The 24,479-nt window shown below is 42.1% G+C and overlaps 1 protein-coding gene across 1 annotated transcript in view; it reads right to left on the minus strand.

The window, feature by feature from the left end:
* ANO7 (anoctamin 7) overlaps nucleotides 1–24,479 on the minus strand; it is a 46,184-nt gene that overhangs the window by 17,266 nt on the left and 4,439 nt on the right. The window contains exons 2-16 of the mRNA XM_048505873.1: nucleotides 21,134–21,288; nucleotides 18,517–18,592; nucleotides 15,747–15,907; nucleotides 14,109–14,216; nucleotides 12,041–12,180; nucleotides 11,477–11,534; nucleotides 10,786–10,896; nucleotides 10,143–10,308; nucleotides 8,102–8,192; nucleotides 6,973–7,069; nucleotides 3,798–3,941; nucleotides 3,550–3,693; nucleotides 3,073–3,171; nucleotides 2,885–2,987; nucleotides 300–411 (exon numbers count right to left, since the gene is read on the minus strand). Coding sequence (XP_048361830.1) covers nucleotides 300–411; nucleotides 2,885–2,987; nucleotides 3,073–3,171; nucleotides 3,550–3,693; nucleotides 3,798–3,941; nucleotides 6,973–7,069; nucleotides 8,102–8,192; nucleotides 10,143–10,308; nucleotides 10,786–10,896; nucleotides 11,477–11,534; nucleotides 12,041–12,180; nucleotides 14,109–14,216; nucleotides 15,747–15,907; nucleotides 18,517–18,592; nucleotides 21,134–21,244 — 1,721 coding nt within the window. The 5' untranslated portion in view covers nucleotides 21,245–21,288. The remainder of the gene's footprint in view (nucleotides 1–299; nucleotides 412–2,884; nucleotides 2,988–3,072; nucleotides 3,172–3,549; nucleotides 3,694–3,797; nucleotides 3,942–6,972; nucleotides 7,070–8,101; nucleotides 8,193–10,142; nucleotides 10,309–10,785; nucleotides 10,897–11,476; nucleotides 11,535–12,040; nucleotides 12,181–14,108; nucleotides 14,217–15,746; nucleotides 15,908–18,516; nucleotides 18,593–21,133; nucleotides 21,289–24,479) is intronic.

Below are 24,479 nucleotides of genomic sequence, written 5' to 3' on the forward strand. Positions count from 1 at the left end.
AACCATTCTATACCTCTTATAGGCAACACAGGATGATTACTTCACAGTTTCATGACAATGCTTAAAGGTCTGTGTGGGCACAATGTAGCCCAGCCAACACTGCCACTCAAGGCGACGGAGCTCTCCTTCCTGTTCAGCCATGTGGCAGCTTCATTTGTTACATACTGATGGGATGTCATGACATTGGACTTGCAAGGACAAGTGTTGCCTGAAAAAACTAAGGTGTGCTTGGACCAAGCTTCAGTGGAATGAAACCACCTTTCAAACTCTCTCTCCTTTGAGGAGCCCAAGCAACTTACCTGCCCTTGAAGAATGCAATGTAGATGGGAGAAGAGTAGAAATTGACAAACTCAAAGACAAACACCTTGAAGGTAAAAGCATCTTCATACATCGTCTGAGTGCGATGCATTTCTGTGGAAGGAAACAGAAGAGTGCTATTAAATTAGTGCTTCCATTTCTGCTAGTTAATTATGACAGCAGCATCGTTAATTTTCCTCCTGTTCTGGATGGCTCAAGCTTTCCCCCTCCCCATCTTCAAATGATCTCAGTTGTTAAAAAAAAAAATCAGTTTTAGGCACCAAAGACCTTTAACAATTATTAAACACTGATGGGCAAAAACAGACTGGTATCATGGCAAAAGCGCACAAAATCTTTACAGGATCTTCAGAGTTCAGGCAAACCATGTGACTGAATTGCATTGCTGGTTAAACCACTCAAATCCACAGCAGCTGCTATCCCGAATATTGCTTTTGTGGATGTAAATATAATCAGTATGATCCTTGGGTTAGATAATGAAGTCTACATATCTTTCTCTCAGTGGCAGTTTTGTCACCTGCACACAAAGTTCTCCATGTGACTTCACATCAAATAGAAAACCTGCCAAAAGGTGGTAAAACAACTGCTGGAGTCTGGTAGCTTGTTTTGCAACAGATTTTGTCAGGATTGCAAATGGAGCAGTTTTTCACGGATTTTTCCACATTGCAATATTGAGCACTGTGAGTATTCCTGCTCCATCTACAGAAATTTATGATGGTTTTAATGTAATTAGCAGGATGCATGCTACCATCAATGAACTAAGGGCCAAACTAGGATGCTGCTGACATTTTAAAGTCACTTAAAATACCAGAGGACTGACATGCTGTTGTCCCCGCCCCCACACTTTATCAAGTGCATGAACAGTTACAATCCCATCACCTACATGCACACATTTGTTTTGGCACTTGAAAAAGCATGGGGGAGGGAGAGTGTTGGACACAAGAGTGCCGTCAAGTCTAATTTGGCCTTAGGAAGCACACATTAGTGTGGACACATGATTTCTAGTTACACAGCAGAGCTCAAAACCCTTATCAGTTTCTCACACTCTCTTCAATAACATGTATGTCTCTATCTGAAATAAAATACATGAACGCAAACAGGCAATGTTGGGTATGAGATTGGTTATTCTTCTAGCCACTATTCAGAAGATCCTGATTACTATCAAAGTGTGCTGTTTTGGTTTATTATGGAGGTAGGATGACAGCCTGCAAGACATCCATCCATACTAAAAGTTATAAACTTTAATATGTTTGTAATTATGGCAGTCACAGATGGGGTAACATAAAATAAATGGTAGAACCACATGAGCTTGTGGTATTTGTTGAGAAGATCTTCAAGTATAGAATCATAGTGTTGGAAGAGACCCCAAGGGCCATCAAGTCCAACCCCCTGCAATGCAGGAACACACAAAATACCGATTTGGGGAGAAGTGGCTTGAAAATTCTAAAATGATGAGTAACCCTAAGGAAATTTTCAGAAATTCTGATATCAGCTACCTGAAGCTATAAGCTCTGAAATATATGAATTGTTCAAAAAGGACACTTATTTAAACATGAATACCCTTCCTCTCCACAAAACACCTCCGGATAGTTTATAGGAAGACAAAAGGTAATCCACAAAAATGCTAAATCACAATTAAATTTCTCAAAACAAAATATTAAAACAAAGAAAAATCTAAGATCACTTAAAAAAAGAATTCATAAAAAGGAAACAACATTTTAAAAACGATCAATAGACAAAAAGCAAGTTGCAGCACACAGTCACATCTAAAGCTTTCCAGCTGGTGGGGGGGAGGCAACGATCAAAACATAAAATCAACTAACTGTAAAATCACAACAAAATATGAACAGCATTGCAATGAGGCTTCCCCAGTTAAAAGGATTAGGTACCAGTGGATGTGAAAGACCTACGATTGAGTCCTTGGACAGACAATACTGATAGAAACATGGTCTGATTCAGTATAAAGCATCTTCATATGTTCACTTGAGGCTTTACTTCTTGTAAAAGCCGGCCTCACCTTATAAAAAGAACAGAATAGCTAAGGGATGTGGGGGAACTGGAGCCCCAGGTGCCACTTCCTAGGGGCACACTGAGGGGCTGCACCCTCCCTCGCAACTGCACCCCAGTCCTGAACTGTGGGGAGTTTGGGGCAGCGGTGCAGTAGGATGCTGTCACTCAACTGAGCCCCTGCCACAAACTTTCGGGCCAGGGAACAGTTGTTTGGGGACACCTGAGGTAAGCCCCAGTGCCATTTTATAATGCTATATCCTGGAAAAGAAGGATGGCAGCATATAGCCTCTCAAGAAGGTCTCTGCTGATGATCATATGGAAAGTTAGGCTGAAGACAGAAAGTGTGTGCACAGACATATACAAAAATATGGTCAGTGTGCTGATGTAGATACAGACTTCTCTCAAAGTCTCTAGTTTGAAACAACAAGCATCCTGCCCTCCCTGGAGATGTTTAACTTAAAAATAAACCATGATTTTGTTGTTATAGCTGCTTTTATGAAAAACGTAAAAAAGCAAGAGATACAGGGAGAGAAGCAGCTACTTAATCCAGTCCACTTACCCCACTTGGTAAGAAAGTGTGCCAGGGCAAGGTAAATTCTCGAAAGGATGAGGATGAAGATTAGGTTCACCACTGAGCCTGTGATGCTGGCAATACGAGAAGCCTGAAGAAAGTAACGGAAGAAACTGTAAAATCCAAACACAAGTGACAAAAAAAGAGAGTGGAAACTGGTCACACAGAGGTCTTACTGAAGCCACGACGAGGAAGTTTCCAGACCTGGAGACAACCACAGCAATGATAGCTCGATAGAGGATTATGGAAATCAGGAACATCACCACGACAGCAATCTGCAAGCATGATTGGTCAGAATTACTGGCAAGAAAACCAACCGTCAACATTTCATATACTGCTTTAGAGTGTTCAAAGAGTGACACATTCTCATTAGGCTTCAGAACAGCCCTGTAAAGGCCAAAGTAGATGTTACATGGGACAGAACCCCTAAAAGAAAATATGCTTCCAGAGGGGCACCAGGGATTCAAAAGTGGTTCAGTAAGATACAGTGATTAAAAATGTGTGCAGAGGTCCAGAGCTGAAGGGGAGGGAGAGTCTGGAGTTCAGGACCACTGAAGTGACTGAGTGAAGAAATAAGTATAGCTAAAAGGTTTTTTTTAACCTGTGACTCAGCTCTTTGACCTCCCCCTCCCCACAAACAGCAGCTCCCTCACCATCATGATGATGACCATTGATCCTGCAATGATTCTATTGAATCGATTCTGCCTAGGGAAATATGGTTCTTCCTCTCCAGTAATTGGATTTTTAGTTGTCATGGGAGCCATGGCTGTGAACTGGGGAGCCGATGGGTCGATTCTCTAGCCAAGCAAACAAAAGATAAAATCTGACGTTTAGTGTATTTCTTGGGGAGTGGAGCGCTTTAGCTACAGCGGTCAAATATCTTCCACTCTAAGGCCAGTACCTCAATGTCTTCAAAATCTGAACAATCCCAGCGGTATGTCAGGGTGGCATTCATTCGCTTCCAATACTCAAGGAATGTGACTGCCCACAAAGACATGAAGATACTGAAGAAAACGGTCCCGCCGTGGTCAAAGAGGCGACCTGCCTGAAAAGCCAGAAAAGAACTGAAGACAAGAGTGTGTCAAAATACAATTAGGCAGGGACAATGGGGCAGTGAGCAAAGTATTTATAATATCTTTAGGCCTGTAAATCGGGGTCTGCCCCAGTCATGAATAAAATGTGGAATGGGAGTTTCATTTAAAGTATCAAATAGATTATTGCTGAACCCTGAGCAAACTTGGACTTGCTGTTGTTACATGTTGTTTGGTGTTGAGAATTATAGACAGGGTTTGTTGTACAATGCATTAAAATCAAATTATAGAAGGTACCCAACTAGTAGCAATATGCAAATAATCATTTAATAATTGCCTTTTCTGCATAATATTGTTTAGCAATCTTCAAACAGTCAAGTTAGGCAATATATAACAAGGTTTTTTTGGACACAGTAGAACTTGTGTCCAGACCTCAATGGCTTCAGCTAGTTCGATCTCATCAAATCTCAGAAGCTAAGCAGGGTCAGCCTTGGCCAGTATTTGGAAGGGAGACCACCAAGGAATGCCAAGATGCAGAGTCAGACAACAAAGACCCACAGGGTTGCCATAAGTGAGCTGCCTCTTGATGGCAAACAACAACAATGTAATACATGAAGATTATTGGGCCACTATCCACTTACCTCTTCAAATCGCAACGCCGCAGCCACCCCGCAGTGAAAAACCTCAGCGGCTTCTGACCACGGAGACATTTGTTCCCCACAGGAAAATTGCGCAGGCAGCAAAGAGCAGAAGTTCCATGGAAATAGGGGGAATAGAGCGTTCTGATTGGCTGGAACGCTTTTGGTTGTGATTGGTTCGTACGTGCGTACGTGCGAACGTCATCAGAAAGGCGCTGCACACCTTCTCGCGAGATCGAAATGAAAGCAAATATTTCGGGCAGTAAAACGAAAGAAAAACGCACTCCGTTAGAACCAGCTGTGTCTTGAATGGGCGCTGCAAACCCGCACAAACCCGTGGAGCTTCGAAAGAGCAAAGAAAAAAAAGAAATGTTGAGGAGCGTCTTGTTGTGCACACGTCTCAGTTTCCGCCAAAGTGCAATGGGTGTCGAAACTATCGTGTCTACGTCATCACTAATACGCGCACTCCTTTAGGCAGGGGACACCCCTACTTAACAAAGATGGCGCTCCCTGTTCCCCTGATTGGCCCGTGAGCTGCCAGCGTCACAGCGAATCAGCCCGTGGCGCATAAACAGCCGAGAGTTCCCCACAACCCCGCGGCACCCGCGGGTTTTTTTTTAAAAGTTGCTCTTTTTAGCGGAGCTAATTTGCCGCGCGGCCAGGAGGCGGGAGAGAGGTAAATCCTCGGCAGTCACAAGCAGTGAGCTGGAGATGGAGCTACCCAGGACTTCAAGGCGTGGTTTTTAAGCAGAGGTGACTCTCGCCAAACGGGTTTATGGTGAGTGGATAGTGACCCATTAAAGCAAGAATTATATACATGATAAATTTTGGAACATGAGTCCCAAAACAAACTTCTAAAAAACAAGGAATATTGAAGCACAAAAACTCTTGAAAATGCAAATTGTGCAGCAAAATAACGCAACACACACTCTGGTCCTAGAATATCCTCAAGAACAGTATGGGTTTAAAACTTATAGTAAGTATCGAACCCTCTCCCTAAAGATTAAAAATCAGAGGAACAGAATGCAAGAATCTTTCCCTGCTTCCAAATACTGCATCGTTAGTCTTCTCAAGCAAATGCTTTTTTAGTTTTAAGTATCATGACATGAATGCCTTCCTACTAGTGCAGAAGAAAATATTTTCCTAGTTGCTTGTCCTGAATACTTGCTCATAGAGGACATCAAAATTTTTAAAAAGCCTTTCCCAAATAGGTTCTATCCTGTTGAGGGTCGGGGGAGAACCCTGGCTAGCCAGCCCCCTACTTGCCTCTCACCTCCATCATTAGCTTAACCAGTACTATAATTCACCATTAAATAAAGTGATTAGTCATTTCCTAATCTTGTTTCCTCTGCGTGATACCAACATTTGCTAATTTGTAACATTTGTACTCAGGGAACGAAAAGAAGCGTACAGCAGACCACTCCTGGGAATTAATAATGAGTCACACATTCTTCTAGGCAACTGCTGAGCCTTTCCCCCTCCTGCTGTTGCAAGGCTGAGGGTGAGAACAGAGTTTTGTGTAATTATTTAACAGAAGTGGGAGAGGAGGCAAGGAGAGGGGTAGCTGCCTGATCAGGGGTGAGTGGAAAGTCAGTGAGGAAATGAATGTTGCTAGGCTGATGCTAGAAAGCCTAGAATTTGGTTGCTGGGCTGGGGAAATGCATTCCTTCCTTACAGTTCCTTACTCCATCTCTTTCCCTCTCCCTCACTGATGCTGCTCTTTCAGAGATAGTGTGAAAATGGGATGACACAATAGAAACAGGAGGTATAATTCAACATGTTGTCAGATTCCCCTTGAAAGAAGTGGAGCCACAGTTAAATTCACTTCAGTGCAGGAAGGAAAGTTTTAAAGGGTGTGTGTGTGTCTAATCCAGTTCTCCATATTAGAATCCACAGTTCTTAACCACTACACCATGCTGGCTCTCAACAGACAAACAGATAGACAGATTTACAGAGGCGTATGGCCTATAGGGACATGGGGTCACCCATGTCCCCGGGCACATGCCTTTTGGTCATGTGAAAGGGTGTTGGGCGCCCCTCCATGTGACAAAATGGCATGCACCTCAGCCGTAGTTGTCTGAACAGTATGGAAAAACTGGAGCCAATCTTCAGATGGTGGCCAAATACGCATACACCAGTCCTCAATGTGGAAGTAGATAGGAGAGTTTAGAAACCTCCCCCTCTATGGCAATTCCTTAATGTCAGGTGGGCCCTTGTAAAGCAGAACTAATATGCCTTCAAATAATTGTGGTCACCTCATCTCTCAGAGTGATTGAAGGAAAATGTCTCCTGTCACACAATTCACACCAGGCACTTCTTGACTGTATAATCTAGCATTGCTATGTCTTAAAGATATAATTTCTCACCGTATTTTAAATTGTACTTTAACCGGAGCTATGAACAGTACCTTAACCATTGGGCAAGTTGTGGAGATGTTCCAGTAAGGACAGGATTTGCAAAGTGGGCACATCTGGTATTTACCACCGCTGTTACAGATTTCGTCTCTGTAGTTTGTATAAAGGGGCAGAAACAAAAGTGGGGAAAAGAAAATAATTACCTAATTTGATTAGCACACTGTAGACTCTTTATTCTTTTCTGAAGCTTCATTTCGTTGGCCAAATTAAATGTGGTATTAGGAGATTCATAAATAGATCTCTCATTATTTTTTGAAGTAGAAATAGCACTTGTATGGAGAAGGAGTGGAATATGTATGAGGGCCATAGAAGGCAGAGGCGTATCTAGGAAAAACGGAGTATGGGGGAATCTGATTTTCTGCCCCCCCCCTGCAGGTGCCCGAGTTTACCACCCAGAACCCAAGTCTACCACCTAGAGCCTGCGCCGGCATCCTGGTCTACTGTCTGGAGCTCACACCAGCGTCCAGGTCTACCGCTCGGAGCCAGAACTGGCGCCCAAGTCTATGCGCCCGAGGACATGGGTTACCCCATGTCCCTATAGGCGTACCACCCCTGATAGAAGAAAAGAGGTTTAATCCTTTCCCTACTGATTATACCCTCAACTTCATTTGTTCCCTCTCCCTCAGAGCTGCTATTAGCTCCATAGAAGAAAATATACAAGTATATTTATGGTGTCTGTGTGTACCCTCAGGGGGCAAATAATGGTTGAGAAATTCAGCAAACAGCAGAGTGGGGGAATGGCAGACACCTCTTTCCCTGATCCTAATCTACACCTACAGATATTTCCATACAGCAGATCTGTTTACATCTAGCTTAGGTCTTTACTGTATTGGGTACTCCATGCTTAAAACTATTTGAACAAGCACCTGCTAAGCAGCAGAGTCACCATTCAATCACATCTGCATCTTACAAATGAAGTCTCAATACACTTTGACAATCCAAGCAGCAGAAAGGTGATGAATCTAGTATTTAATTTCGCTTGGAACACCTTGAAGTATCACTCTGCTCAAGAGCAGCTGTTGCAATATCCACATGAAAGCAGGTACTACAAAGGCATATAGCTTTCCTGTAGCATTTTTGAGCATAGTAGTGGGAAAGACAGGTTAAAAAGTCAATACTTACACAGGTATGTCATCAAACATCATAAAGATGCCAATTACAAAGACCAGTGTCCCCACTACAGCTGCGGGAAAGAGCCATCCAGTATAGAAACCTAGAAGAGCAGAGACAAAGGCAATAGTGAAATAGCAGAAGCAACCACCATCCCCCAAATTTCAGAACACATGATCTGAAAGGGATCAACTGCTTCAGGTAGAGCAAAGGACTTTAAATCTGGCAGGCATACTCAACATATTACAACCACCTGGTCTTCACGCAACCATTAGCTGCACAGTTATGGTGAGAAATGCTTTTCAGGGGCATGGTGCACGGTTGTTGGCCTCTCTTTTCCTCTCCCCAGTTTAGGGACCAACATTTCCCTGCCAGGCACACACTGCTCAGAAATGTAGTTTCAAGCAATCTCTGCAACTCAGGCAGAAAAGTGGCAGGATTGAACATCACACTACCCTGACTTCATCCTGTTCGGTGGAAAACAATGGCAGCCTCAACGAGATACAGGCTTACTGGGTTTTCATATCTTTAACTAGTACTTTTCCTGATAAAAGTGCCTTCTGACACAGTATGTCATTACTGTATTAACATTCCTACTGACAAATATCCAAGCCACACATTAGAAATTTCACCAGAAGTTTTCCCCTCTTCATAACCCAATAACTATAGCTGAGAACTACTTCTGAAATCCCATGTTTTCACAAGATAGCCAACACTGCCTCTAGTGTACAACCTGCTCATGCAACTTTCTCACTTTGAACTTTCCTTCTTTTCCTCATCAATATATCTAATTCTTAACACAGTCCAGTCTGTGGATATCTAAACCCAGAGCTTTGGACAGATTTCTTATCAAACCCAATAAAATAGATTGCAGAAAAATCTGAAATCTAAAAACAAAAAAAGAACAGAAAAACTAAATAGCAGCTTAAAACCCTACAAAATTATAAAAGAAGAAGAGTTTTAATTTATATTCCCCTTTTCTCTCCTGTAAGGAGACTCAAAGGTGCTTACAATCTCCTTTCCCTCCCCCAACCCACAACAAACAGCCTGTGAGGTGGGTGGGACTGAGAGAGCTCCAAAGAACTGTCACTAGTCCAAGGTCACCCAGTTGGCATGTGTTAGAGTGCACAAGCTAATCAGGTTTACCAGATAAACCTCCACAGCTCAAGTGGCAGAGCAGGGGGTCAAATCTGATTCTCCAGATTAGAGTGCACCTGCTCTTAACCACTACACCACACTGGCTTTATGAAACTTTATGAAACAGATGCCATCAGTGGCTGTTGCTAAACAATCATAACAGTATTCTAGCCTTGGTTTGTGTCAGGAAAAGGCAGAGGACTGGAAGGGGCACTTTCCAGATTGATTTGATCTTTGAGGTAGGACTTACTGGGGCTAAGCCTGACAGAAGCCACCAGGCAACTGATATGAGTCACCCAGGCTCCAATACCTCCTACTGTTTAACAGCAGCTAGCCCATGAAAACCAGTGTAGTGGTATTTCATTCTAGGATCTAGGAGATGCAGGTTCAAAAATCACAATAAAGTAAAGACAGGAGGGCAATAAAATGGAAAGGAAAAAAGGAAGCGGGAAAATGTTAAAAGCTATGGGGGCTTTCTGAGAAGGTAAAGAGGAAATAGTGGGGGAGGGGACAATGAAATGCCCCCTGCAAGTCCTTGGGGGTCCCTCACTTGTTTAACATTTGGGGTCACACCAGCTGGTCATGTGAGGTGGGGGTGGAGAATTGGCCCCACAGCCCTCCCCTTGGCCCCACCCTGCTGCTCCTTCAGGCTATGGAGCCTCTGCCAACCGAAGGAGCAGTCTGGCCCCACCCTGTCAGGCTGCTCCTTTGGCCGGCAGAGGCTCCACTGGCAGAAGGAGCAGCCTGGCTGGGTGGGGTGGTGGCTGGCGGTGGCCCAGCAACGTAAGTGGGGCACGGGGGCTGGACCTCGGCAGGTTTTGCCCTGAGCAGCATCCCCTGCCCCCCACGTCTCTGTACAGAGTGTAACCCAGCATTAAAGCAAGATGCAGGGGGATGCAGGGGGCCTTGTACTCACCAAGCCAGGCAAAGTAGAGTGCAATCTTCTCCCCAAAGTACCTGCGAATGTGATCCAGAGGCTGGTATTTCTTCCACTTTCTCCACTGAGCCCAATAATGGAAAAGAATCTGTCTCTGATTCATTTCATTAGGGGGTAGCTTTTCTGATGGCATTTTGAAAGGACCCTTTGGGGAGGATGTGAAATATTACTTACATCAACTGTAACTTTTAATGTTGCATTTCATCTTAAAGTATCAGAATTCTTTTTTTAATATATCCTTTTGTACAGTATTTTATAGTCGATCGTTCATAACATCCCTTCAGAAGCACACAAAATATCAGGTACAAGTGGAGGGTAAAACTGACCAAAGAGGTTAACGATAGGACAGGAAAAATAAGACGCCTTCTGAGCTCTGCATTCCGCACAGTCAGACAGGGGATGTCTTGCAGGCGGCTTAGGGAAAAAAGATGCACTTTAAAGTATCCTCAAAATAGGAAAGCTTGAGCAGAAATAAGGCATTCTGAGGACGTCTTGGGGTGAAGAAGCTGTGCAGAGCTCCTCCTCGATGCCTTTTTTGCGTCCTCAGGATGCCTTATTTGTGCTGTGCAGAATGGACCATGTGTGTAAAAGTAGATTAGGAAGAATCTGCTTGCTAGCTTACATCATGCAGTGGGAACGCAGCTGTGAATACTTCTTCATTCAGCAGTCTTTCCACACCAACATGACCTTCCTTTGGATTGCCATATGTTGTGGTGGCCAGAATCTCATACAGCTAATAGAAAACACAGAAAGGACAAACCAGATTGTGATTTCGTTTCTAGAGTGATCAACCCCCACCTTCCCGGCATTACTCCAAGTATGAACATAAAGGGAAATCTGCTATAGTATACTGCTGATACATGTATGCTACAATGATCAGCAATCTGTTTTTTTAAAGATGGAAAACAAAATTAGATTCTTCTTTAAAATAATACCAAATTTACAAGTAGACATCTATGTAGCTCTTTACAGGGAAAGAAAGGGAACCTTCAGAGCTAAGGAAATATACCGGTAGTCTCAAGAGTTTGCAAAATTATGTTGACTAGTGCACAACTAGTCTGTGAAAAACAATGACAATCCCTAATAAAAATTATACAGGAGAGATAGGATAAGAGTCAGGATGAAGGACACTATTAAAGTTAATCCCTTTTTTACAAGGATCTAATTGCTATGTTCCTCCTTGCTTTTTCAGTGCCAACAGGACAGCTAAGTTTGCTGCCAAACCAAGTAGGCCATGACCTTAGACTCCCACCTCATACTACTTTCCGGGCAGAGTTCCCCGGCACTGCTTCCATCTTTGGCTTGGAACTTACTATTCTGTGCCGTTGTGTGCTGCTGAAGAAGGTTCCATGGTGATGACTCCCAAGAAACCTGCAGGGGGCAAAAAAACTTGACTGAGGATATACTAGACTTGAAACCGAGAGTTTTTCCAGGGCACCAGCTATTCCTGTCTATCTACCTACACTGAATATTAGGCAGACCCTACAGCCAGCCTTAAAGGCAGAAAGAAATATTACAGGATCCCCTCAGTGAAATCCAGCCTTTATTAAAAGGTTATGGGCTTTTTATTACATTATACTTAAGTACATTTGTGGTTCAGACTGGAGGCCATGAACCAATCTTCCATATGATTCTAGTGCAGCATCAAGAAAAATGTAGTGAGTGATAGCTGTTGGTGCAACAGTTAAACCTTGGTCTAATTGACTTTATCAATTGAAAGTTGTTGCTTTAATATTATTGCAGTAGTTCTTGGTTATGAAGCACAATATTAGCAGCAGATGGTGTCAGAAGTAAAATAGTCTGGGTACTACACACCTTAAAGTATCAAAATCTTGAGGAAAATGTGCTTTTATGAACAAAATTTTTTGAAACCTTACCATGGTAATTTGTTTGCCTTAAAATGGCAGGTGTAGTAATCCAAGGGCAGGTCAGGAACCTCCTCATAGAGAATATTAGGGATGCCCAGTTTTATCAGAAGTCTGTGAGACCAGTTAAGTACTGTTTGATTAGGTACAGCCTGGGGGAAAAAAGTACAGGAGAATCTTCCTAGATGGGAAAGGGCACACTGGCAGCAGTCTGTCCATCTCTGAGACAAACTCTGAAGCTAACACAAACACATGGAACCAAGTAGATTATAACTAGGTTAGGGACCTGTAAAAGATCAAAAAGTGTATGCAGATGAAACTCAGAAGAACAGCATACCTGCATATAAAAAAAGACAATTTCTCATGTACCTCACTAGACATCAACAATATTTATTGTATAGCAGCACCTATTTCTTACCACTTGCATCAACTCCTTGTATATAATTAATGTATCTTTGTTAGAGAGGCAAAATTACTGGAAATTTTGAAGTCATGGGAAAAAAGAAATTTTGGAAAAAAATTAAAATGCACGCAGTACTTGCTGTTCTATCAAACATTAACCAATTAAAGCAAACAACAGAAAATGCATCATTTATAACTTACTTAGCATATAAAACTGCAATATTTATGGAATATAAAAGTTATAAATACCTTAGTTTTCTACAAGCAAAATTGCAAAAATACCCAATGCTTAAAACCACAAGCTGATGCTACCTAAGATCGGATTCCTTAATTTTTCCTATCTGAAAAGTCGAGTAAAAAGGAGTTCAACTGAAAGCACAGTTTTGTGTTAAATATATTACCTCGTCAGGAAAAATAGTCACACAAAGGGTCAATAATAATGTGAGCACAGCTTGATGTAGTTCCATGTAGATACTTTTTTCTTCCTTTTGTAGCTACTGGCTAGAGAGAGCTTATTATAAGAATGGCTGTAATCATTTTAACTGATCTGGGCCAGAGTGTAGTTTTCTGGTCCAGCAAAACAAAATGTGTAGAGGCTGTCAATAACAACAGAGCTTTCACCAGCCACCTGGTATCTTTTCCTTCTTTTGATTTGCTGACATGTTGCCGGCTGAGGGTGGGAACTTCCTGGGTGGATCCTCTCCCAATAACCACACAACACTTCTGCTGGGATAAATCAATTGGCTATAGCCATTTTATTTAACAAAAAATGGAAGTGTGAGGCCTAGCATGGGTCTTGATCTGATCGTGTCTGCATCATGGCGAAGCTCCCGTGGGTGGATGCCTCGTACTGGAGCTTCGTTCTGCTGAGGGGCTCTGCCAGGTGGATGCTCCTGGCAAGAGGTGTTCCCCCTTGCCCTGTTCAGCAAGGTGGTTGCCTCTTGCCGCCGTTGGCCACTCGAAAGGGGTGGGGAAGAGATAGCTCCCTAGGTCCCTTCCCCTGACCCTTCCAAATCAATACCCATGCGCCAACCACCACCGATGGCTATGACAAAGAACATGCATTAACAAACCACACAAGGATAGGTAGAGGTGGGCAGGCAACTCCTTGGCAGGCCGAAGCACGTGGCCGGCACAAAGGAGGGCTTGTTCCTTTAAAGGCTCGTCAGCCCTCCCACTACTTGGGCAGCAACAGCCGTCTCAGCTCCACCTACCCACCCTGAGCGGCAACCGCAGCCCATGGGTGATTCACAGCTGTCTCTGTTTCATGTAGCCCTATTTTTCCTACTCTTTCCCAATCACCTGATGAAGCACAGTCCAAGGTTTCAGTTTTACAAATGGCAAATGAGGTAGTTAAACTCTGGAATGTGCTACTGGAGAGCAAAAGTGAAGGAACTGCAGCTCTTCCCCAAGTAAAGAACTGGCAGAATATGGAAAGCTAGATATTATGGAAAAGGATTCCTGTCTAGTCTACTCTCAGATGTGCTAGCTTTTACTGCATAGTGATATTTATACCACAGTATCTAAACATGCAACCACTACCTCCTGCACTTTGAAGTGAAACTGCCCAGCATCAATTTTGCCATGTCATCCTCAGTTTGTATATACTACAATACCAAGGGTAACCAAAACAGAAAGCAAAGTTTGTCCCAATGGCATTGGGACAGCAACACCTCACCTGCAGGGGAACCCTCAGTCGGAGATCCTCAGCATAATAACAAAGCACACTCCAAGGGGCATTCAGCAGTACAAAGTATACCAGCTTTTTCGGATTCTGGGCTACATGCTGGAAAAGAAGGAGGAAAGCATAAACTGAAATGAAATTCCTTCGTTGCGCATCTCTTTGTAAAAACTTAGCGATATCTCGGTGAGAATGCTTTTTCCAAGGCGCTCAGTAATCTTGTGTGGCTGAGAACAGATATCTTGTCATGGTCACATTGGGCCAATGACAGCTTCTCTACAGAATCATGTCATTGCTTGTCCCTTAATTGGGACAAGTAAGTATACTGGGCTGAAACTATTTATCTACTTAGAAAAAAATTATGCTGCCTTTCCAGAGAATCTGCCTGTGGCAGCTTACAAAATATAACACAATAACGAATTAAACAATAAAATTTATTAATTAAAATCCAGCATAAAAATTCAGCCTTAGAATAAAAACCATAGAACATAACACAGACCACCGTTCAGCTCAAAATGACAGCTTTCAGACTAAAATACAATAAGGTCATGTTAAAGACAAGTTAATAAGAACTTGGATGAACAGAAGTGTTTTGCCTGACACCTAAAACAGAGCAATATATTATTGGCACTTCCTCTCTCCATTCCACATTATCATCCTAGGTTTAATCCCATAAAGGTGCATTCAGCCCCCAAAATATGCATTTTCAGGGAGATGCATGGCTGCCAGCAATGCACCACAAAAGTGAAGTCATCATGTGCTGTCGATACCCCTTTTTAAAAAGGATTTTAAAATTAAAACTTTGAAGATATACAGAAAAAAGAAAAATCAAACAAACAAGAAACCAGACAAACAAAAATGTAGACAAAAAGTACATAAAAGTCACATTTCAATGGGAGAAGGAAGCCTCCCAATTTCATCTGCACCAAATATAAACACAAATTTAAAATTTATTTTTCTAATTACAACTGTCAAATTCAATATTAATTAATCTTACTAATAAAGTTCACTCTTTTCTCTGCTATATCTACTTTCTTGTCCTGGACAGCATTTGAAGGGGAAGTTTGGCAGGCAGTAGATTCACTCTTGTATATATTTCACATACTCACCAGTTGCCTAGCTACAATGGAGCGGGGGGAGCGCTACGCCCCAGACCATTGGGATCATGTGGGGGGTGGAAATCAACCCCACACCACTCCCTCTTTCATCCTCGCCCCGCTCCACCCCACCAGCCAGGCCCTGCAGCCCAGAGCAGGCTGCTTTTGCAGCCGGCTGAACTAAGGTAAGTGGGTGGAGTGCCGTAGGGGGGAAGGGGCAGGGCCAGGCTCCATTTTGCCCTAGGTGCCATTTCCCCCCTTACGCCCCTGATGCTCACCACCACACTCATATCACCACAGTTATGACAGGAAGATCCACTCAATGCTCTGCCTTCATAGTCAACTTTGTAAGTCACCAAAAATGTCCACATTTTGAAAGTGGAAGACTTTTTCAGGGTTCAAGAAAGAGGAAAGCATGTACATTGTGACTTCATAAAGATGGCACTCAAATCCCCCTCTCCCCACAAAAAATGGTGACATCAATAAGACCAATAAAAAGCACAAGTAACAGAAGACAGCAGAAGAAGAGACTGATTACCGTTTCCATTCGCAACCCTGCCTTCTGGAGTTTGTTCAGAAAACTTTGCCGCCATACTCTGTGCATGTCAACTGTTTTTCCATGCTTCTGGGTCTGCTTCTCATGCTCTCCAGTTTGCTCCTCCAAATCTTGATGATCTGTTTCCCAAGCAAGGACAAAGTCTAAGATAAAAAAGACAGGCCAATTACACACAAGGTATTTGCTGCATGGTGAAGAATGTCCACCACAGCAAGATTTCTTGTATGGATGTATTTCCTCTAGCCCTGCTTTCACTTTCCATTCTCTCCATGGCAAGCAAATCCACGTATAGCCTGATTTTAATTCTGCTTCGCTGCCAGACTGGGATAGATTTGCCAATGGACACAGCTTTGCCCCTGACCTCTGCCTGCAGCCAGTCCGCCTAAACTCCCCCCCTCAACTTCCTTACACTGCTTTGCACCCTTCCCCCTTGCCCTTTTCTCTGTTGCTGACTACTTCCCGCTTCTTGTCCTGCCATATCATTTCTATTGCCCAGGGCCTCCCTACTCCTGTATATCTAGATCTTTAGATTTAAAATAAATAAATAATTATATCGATAAATTGATAAATCAATATTAATAATAAAAAATGTAAAAATAATAAGACTAGTCAATCAGTCCAAACACCTGATTTGCCCCTGCATTTGATCAACAAACTGGGACGTCTCCAGCCTCGTAGTTTTATACACAAGCCATCAGTGATTCCAGACCACACTGGGAAAAGCCCATCAGTCTTGATGCATGGGTTTATAGCACATCAGGAGACCGACGATCATAAACCTGAGGAGCTTAGCAAACGGCAGTTCAATGTTGTCCGTTTGCAGTTTGGCAGTCTGCATACCACCATTACTCTTTCCCACACTTTCTGCCATAAAAGAGAATCAGTGTTTGGGCAAAGTATACAGATGTCGTATTCAAGACTTTTCTTTAATAGTTTGCCTTTTTATGTCGATCTATCAATAGATTGACATATATCAGTGGTAGCGAACCTTTGGCACTCCAGATGTTATGGACTACAATTCCCATGCTGGCAGGGGCTGATGGGAATTGTAGTCCATAACATCTGGAGTGCAAAAGGTTCGCCACCACAGACATATATCAATCTATTGATGTTGACCAACTGATGATAGGATTAAAGTTAAAAATTAAAGAGTATATTAAAAGTTAGAGCACACATGTGCAATAGAGAACCCATGAAACATCACCCCCCTGGACGCAAGCAAACAGCCAGCTGATGGGTAATACCTACCCCTCTGCAAACAGGGTAATAATGCTGAACAGGCTCTGAAACAAAGAATCCCCGACCAATTCTCTTTGAAGTGGTGGGAACCTTGCTGTGAGTGATCGGCCATAGAAAACAAATCATTAAGTAATAGCTGTTGACATCAGCAAGAGAAGGTGATCATTCACCAAGAAAACCTAGACAGTAAGTACAGGAACACTGTGGGATGGAGAACAGAAACCCCAAGCTGAAGAGATGATACAGGAGAAGCAGCAAGGACTATTACCTTGTTGGTGCTGCTGTCTACCTGAAGCACATAAAATGTTCCGCAAAACATATTCTTTACACAGAGGCAAGGTAAAGAAGGAAACTGGATTCACTAGTTTCAGCTCCCAAAGATGCATTACAACTCAAAATCAAGAAGGCTGAGAGCTAGGGCCAGTGAACCTGTAACATGATGCGCCTTTCTGATCCAATTGCTCCCCTCCCCCTGCTCCTCAGAATTCAGAGAGCAGGAGATCCAGCCACACAATTTTGTGCTTCATTATTCTAGAACTCATTTTTCTTATAAAAATCAACACAGAGAAAGATTATATTCCTGATTCTTGGAAAACCTCTTGAAATGCATTGACAGGTTCTATTGAAGTCTTAGGGCCAAAATCGATGCATGGCCTCAATTTTGGGAAGGGGTGGCTCGCTGGCTGATGAGCACAGCAGGATTTGTGGGTGGAAGGGTGCTTAACTTGCTACTCCCACATCCATTCATTCAGCGGTGGGATTCAAATAATTTAACAACCAGTTCTGGTGGTGGGATTTAAATAATTTAACAACTGTTTGTTTATAAGCACCATTTTAACAACCGGTTCTGCCGAAGTGGTGCGAACCTGCTGAATCCCACCACTGCATTAATTCACCTGCACATGTCCTCATGCACCCACTGCTACCAAAGACAACTTCACTTCTGGACCGAAGCCCTGTTGGGGAGGAATCTTTGAAAACAACTTGCACAGGTGCTATTTGCATGAAAGAATCATTAGGTAGGGAATAATTGAGGGCATGCTCCTGCCTGCTGTCCTCTACAAATACACTCTTCTCAATCCCCGCAGCAGGGTAGGGGAAAATATGATGCTGGGAAACCTGCATTTCTCTGGTAACATCAAATGTGGCCTCAAACACTTAATAAGCATCCTTTGACAATCAGGAACAGAAATTTATCTGCAGGTCAGTTTCCAGACTCTGCGCCTCTGCATACTAGCACTGTTTGTTTCTAAAGTGCTGTTAAAATAGCTGAACACACATAGAAGTGGAGCATTCTACAAGGGTGTGGAGCTTTGCTCTGCCAACAAACAGCATTTTGTACCAGTGGAAGACTCCATAGTTAGCAGAGATTCTAAGTGATAGAGATGATGAAAAGCAATAGCAGAAATGGGAAGACAACAAATATCCTAGCTCTTAAATTGATGTTCTTTTAAACTGCTAATATCAGAAATCATTACCCAGCTTGTGCTTGTAATGCTGAAGGGCCCCTTACCTATCCTGGTGTTCCCATCACTGAAGAAGTTTGGAGTGCTGTGTACAGAACGGCCTGATGATTTTTCGGTATTCAGCTGAAAGTAAAATGTTAAAAGTATGTCAATTTGATTTCAATAAACAATATCATCCGACATGCCACCCTGGCCCTGGTCGATAGTGGAGAAATCATAGCATTAATAATATCATTGAAATACCACAAAACACAAGGCCCAGATGGCATCCCAAGTGATCTTTAAAAAAAAAAAAAAAAAACTTGCGGACCAGAGGACCCAACCCTTAGCCAATCTGTTTACGATGTTAGATCATTATGCCATTTTTCCGGACTCAACTCAATAATTGTAACTATCTATAAAAAAAGGCGTCACAAATGTCTCCGAAATTTTTCAACCAATGAGCCTTTTGTCCATTATTGGAAAATTGTATGGTAAACATCTAGAGAAAAAGACTGAACACATGGGTAACATCAAATTACATTTTGTGTGCTGAGCAAATCGGATTTTAACTAGGGAAAACAACCGTAGATCACTGCTCATTACTAACATCACTGGCAGAAAAATATACAAGAACTAAAAGAAAAAAAAACCTGTATGTGGCATTCCTTGACCTTAAAGGGGCATTTGATACTATTCTGAAAGAACCTTTATGGAATAAACTTAATAAACTTGGAATAGATCCCCATCTTCTTATGTTAATCCGAAGACTATGCTCTAATACAGCTTGTCAAACTAAATATAACATCAACAGTGACCTAACAACAAAGATTCCAGTCAAAAAAGGCATGATGCAAGGCTGTGTCCTCATCCCCTACCTATTTAACTTGCATATCCACGATCTTGCTCCTGATCTTGAAGATATAAATGGCTACCTAGCTAAACTGGATACCTCTATTCATGCATGCTGATGATACCGCAATTTTAGCCTGGACATCGACTGGCCTAAAATGATGCCTACAAGCCTTTATCAGTTATTTCCAACAAAACAACCTTGTCATCAATTTTGAAAAATCAATCGCTTCTTGGCCTTATGGCTAAAATCAAGTGTAGTATCAATTTTGAAAAATCACATTTTGAAAAATCAAAAATGGTTGTCTTTGCAAAAAGGTGGCATCAATACACCTGGAAAGTTGGCAACACAATAACAGAATAAGTAAAGTACTTTAAATACTTGGGTCTGAACTTTTATTTCAACCTGAACTGGGCCTAACATAACTGAGCAATAAATCTGGGAAAATGCTAAACATTGGCCATTACACAATTTTATTTTTATCAAATGAATCAGTTAATTTCTACTGCACTCCGAATCTTCAACTCAAAAGTAGTATCCCAATTCCTTTATGCAGTACCCTTTTGGATACATGCATACTCCACAGAAGCAGAGCAAATTCTTTCTTGGTTTCAATTAGTACATTTACCGAATTGTGTCACTTACCTTACTACCTCCTCAGAAACCAATCAAATGTTACTGGAAACTAGAGCCTGGATTACAGCCATTTAATATTGGCTAAGGATACATTTCAAAACATCAACTTCAAGCTAATATCCTATCTGCTAGAGGATTCCTATCGGTCCAAATGGTCCATAAAGGTCCGCCAGAGGATTGCCTACATAGGAATTGACCTTGAGTCTCCATTCCATCTTGATGAATATTCCATTCTGAGAATAATCAAATGAAGACTGTACAACCATGAAATTTCCCTTAGACCCAAAAATCTATTCCCCTCAATACTTTGGAATAACATCAAAACTTAACACTTGATCAAACTATTTGTCTACTCTGGACGATCCTAGACATCAAAGAGTTTTCATGCAAGCTATATGGCAGATATCAATGAATCCCACAGTCAGAAAGACTCTGAATCTGTGGAAGTGGAACTCCAGATTCGCTGACTCATATTCTACTAGAATGCCAGCTGCATAGCGAACTAAGGGAGAAACTACTAACAACTGCAGCCCAGCCTTATTGCAGAACAAATAAACGCAAGCTTCTCTGACTATTATTAGACATAAGAAACCAGCTGATTTCTAATTTTCCAACACATCCCACAATTGCATCAAGTATATAATGTTTACCAAAATGATGATAACCACAGGGACACAAGCAAAACAGGAAGACCCACAGACATACTACTCCTTTACATTCTGCTCAATTTAAGAAGCTGAAAGAAGCCTGCAATTGAGCATGGCACCACAGACTCAAGGCTGGCAGGGCAAAATGTTTCTTAATCAGACTCTGTACAGCATGCTTACGGAGAAGGGGGTCTTTATTTCTCAAAGTCCATTTAAAACCAAACTTTAGAAGACATGGGCTGTCAGCTGATAACAAAAGTATATTTCTGGTTTCCTGGTAATTTTTAAGAGTGATTCAGCGGATTGGATTGGCAAATGAAACTCTTCATCCACTTCTGAAATAGGCGAAATCCATTTTCTGGGGCAATTAAGTTCTAGATAATCCTTTCCTTGGCAGTAATAACCATAGGAAACCCCTCCCCCGCACTAACCTACAGTGTTAAGATCACTTCCTTGCCAGGAATGCTAATAAGCAGGATGTGTCACTGGGACCTAGTCCTATATCAGGGAGAAAAAAAAAACTGTTCATAAGAGCAACTATTTGCTTACCTGGGAGATCTCAATAGAGTTTATTGTGCTTAGGCTCCCATAATTGTTCTCATTTGCATTTTGCTCATCAGGGATCAAGTTGCCACCTTCCTTGATCTTTCTCCGTTGCATCTTTATTCTTCATACCATTGACAAGTAGAACTCTTCTTTGCTTCCTAGGAAGAATTACAAATCAGCGATTGAGCTTTCAGCAGAGATCCAAACTTGTGTGCAGCAAGGAAACTACTATCTCCAGTTCAGTGGGCATGGAATGGCATGTGTTTTGGTCCTACTCAAATAGGATTACTGCTGGAAATTTTCTCCCTATCGAACCAGTCATGCCGCTTAAAGCAGCAGCAAATGTTTCTGTAAATTCCACCAGGAAGAGTGAACAGTGTACTGCAAGTAGGTGTTCACTGTTTGGCTGCTGCAAAGTATGTGTGTATATGTGGAGCATACAGCTTTTCCAAGTCACACGTAACCAACCTTTCAAATTAAACTGATACACTCTACCTACCTGCTTAAAGCTCCACCTACAGCATGAATGTGATTTGGGTAAGTGAACAAGAAGGAAATGGTCCAGTGTAGTTGTTGACAGAAGAGTCACCGTCACACCAGAAGTACAGAAATAGCTTGTTGAAATTTTCTTTAGGGTAATTGCTAGGCAAACTGTTAGCTAAATGTGAATTTGAATTTCAAATGCAGCAAGGTAGGTTAACAGCCCAGACAGAAGGATTTTTCACACATTACTTTAACCCTTGTCTGCACTTACTGGAACCCAATTCCCAACAGGAACATACTTTAATCGCAAATTCCAAGACCAATACAAGTGTGCAAACCTGAGTGTTAGGGCAAGGCAGTGCTAACATAGCCAGTGTTTATTTTAATTACATGAACTAAATAAGTGACAAGTAGGCTACTAATAATAATTGATCCCACAGAAAAGTACCCTTCTGACTGTATGAGTACCTTCAGCTGAAAAACAGGTCTGCAATATGGAATCTGGCAGCTTGTTTTATGAACTCTGAAGTAGAGAATCATTCAATAGGCACTGTTTTTTTCTATTCTAACCAAATAGCTTTTTAGAAAGTGCCTGTGAAAATATTGGACTTCACCTCTAGCCTCTAAAAGCCTCAGATGTTGGTTCACTAAACAGAAATTAGCTAAGCAAACAGTTGGGGGGAGGGGGGAAGCCTCACATGTTAGCTAAATCTACTAATAATTTATCTAGCAGTGCTTTTCTTAGCCACGCCTTTTACCTTTACAGCATGGTTTTCAATAATTCATGTGGTACCTCTTTTACTATTAAAAAAAATTGTTCCACAGAAATATAATAATTTGGTTCTGTTGAGGTCCAGCAGTTGAGAAAATTTGAATGCTTCCGCATTATTAGAATAGAGTCCTGAACGAATATGAGAATTATCATTCACTTTTATGCACTGCTTTTGTCAAAACTCTTATTTGTGCATTATTGAACATGGTACAAGAGCATTTATGCCAAAATGTATTTTTACTTTCAAACAGATGCGGGGCTTGATAGGCACTAGGATCCAGGTGGAGCACTCTACAACAAGGAAGGTCTGGCATACTTTGTTCTGCAGTAGAGGAATATACAATCTATTATCTGCTTTATTTGGAACATATTTTTGGGTGTACAAGGCATATTTATTTATAGCTTTGTTACTGATTAATTTAATTTTAATTTTAGAGACTGGGAATAAACTGGAATGTTGGTTTTATATATTGTATTCAAACTTCTGCATTTTATATATACTTTTGTTTTGTCTAAAAACATATGTGCTACATATGTGTCCCACAAATGGTGCAAATCAAGCAGTCACAGATATGAAAGACCCCAAAAGGCAACTGCATCCAATCCCTTGCTATATGACTGCCACCAATGCCCTACCAATGGGGGCCAGTCAGTGGAGCTGGTTTACCCAAAGCAAGGGCCTTTCCAGACATCAGCTTTCCTTAGTGATTATAAAACTTTTATAAAAGACATCCACAATGAATGAGCACACCTGAATATACCTATTTCTGAACATTGCCCAACTTGTAGATACTTAAATCCCAAGATTGGAACTATGAACAAACCAGAAACATCTTTTTACAAACCCGAAAAAAGCTCAAAGATTGCAGTGAAAATCATATTAGATGAAATCTAAAAATACCCCACATTGGTTGGTTAGCTCCCTCCACAAATAAAAGAAGCAGTGCCTGTAGCTTTAAGAAACACATTCCCATAGTGGCTGTTGCTAGGCAACCACTGCCAACATTCAAGTCCTGGTTTCTGTCAGTAAAAGAGAGGGTAAAGGCAGAGGCCCTTCTCAGGACAGTTTGGCCTTTGCAGGAGGACTCATTAGGATAAGAACCAATTAGTGACTTGCTAGCATTCAGCTTCCATGACTCACTGAGACCTAGCTACCTGTTACTAACTGGTAGCAGCTATTGCACAAAAGTCAGTATAGTACAATGGTAGAGTGTCACATTAAGATTTGGGAGACCCAGGTTTGAATCCCCACTCTGCTGTGGAAGCTCACCTGGGGACCTCGGGGCAGTCCCACACTCTCAGCCTAACCTACCTCACAGATTTGTTGTAAAGAAAATGGAAAAAAGAAAAACGATGTACGGTGCTTTGCATCCCCATTGTGGAGAAAGAAAGGGTATAAGTGAAGTAAATAAATAATATAGTTGAAGATGGCAGCTTCCCCTCCCCCAACCCTTATGGTGCCTTTAATGCACCAAATTTGGCTGCTATCTGAGTGTGCCGAGGCGGCAAGACACTGGGGGCAGGAACAAGGGCAGGGATGGTGCTTCTTTCCTGGCCTTGTCACCGCCCCCAGTGTCCTGCTGCCTCATCTTGGCATGCTTGGATAGAAGGAAATCTAGCTGCATTTTAAAGGTGTTCCTTTAAAATGCAGCTAAGTTTCCTTCTGTTCGAACATGTTGAAGTCGCTTGGAGGGACAGAGAAAAGTTAGCTGCATTGGAAAGGAACCGTTCCTTTAAAATGCAGCTAACTTTCCTCCATCTGAATGAAATCAAGGCTGACAAATCACTGGGGCCAGAGAAGGAGTGCACCATTCCTGGCCTTGTCCTTCCTCCCAGGTTTTTACTAGCCTTGGCACATTCGGACAGAAGTTAGGTGCATTTTAAAGGCCCGATAGCGTTTATTTGGCGGGGGGGAGGGTGGGGACCAGGGTTCCCCAAGCCACCTGGCGCCTGGAGTTAGGGCTGCCTTTGCCTCCCCCACTACACCCCTGGCAGGAAAGGGAAAGTGGGGGCAAGGGAAATTGTGAGAGATGCCCCTCACAAGTCCTTGTGGGTTTCCTGGTTGTTATATCTAATTCTCAGCATAATCACAGC

This window comes from Sphaerodactylus townsendi, linkage group LG08 (genome assembly GCF_021028975.2).
Source record: "Sphaerodactylus townsendi isolate TG3544 linkage group LG08, MPM_Stown_v2.3, whole genome shotgun sequence".
NCBI lineage: Eukaryota > Metazoa > Chordata > Lepidosauria > Squamata > Sphaerodactylidae > Sphaerodactylus > Sphaerodactylus townsendi.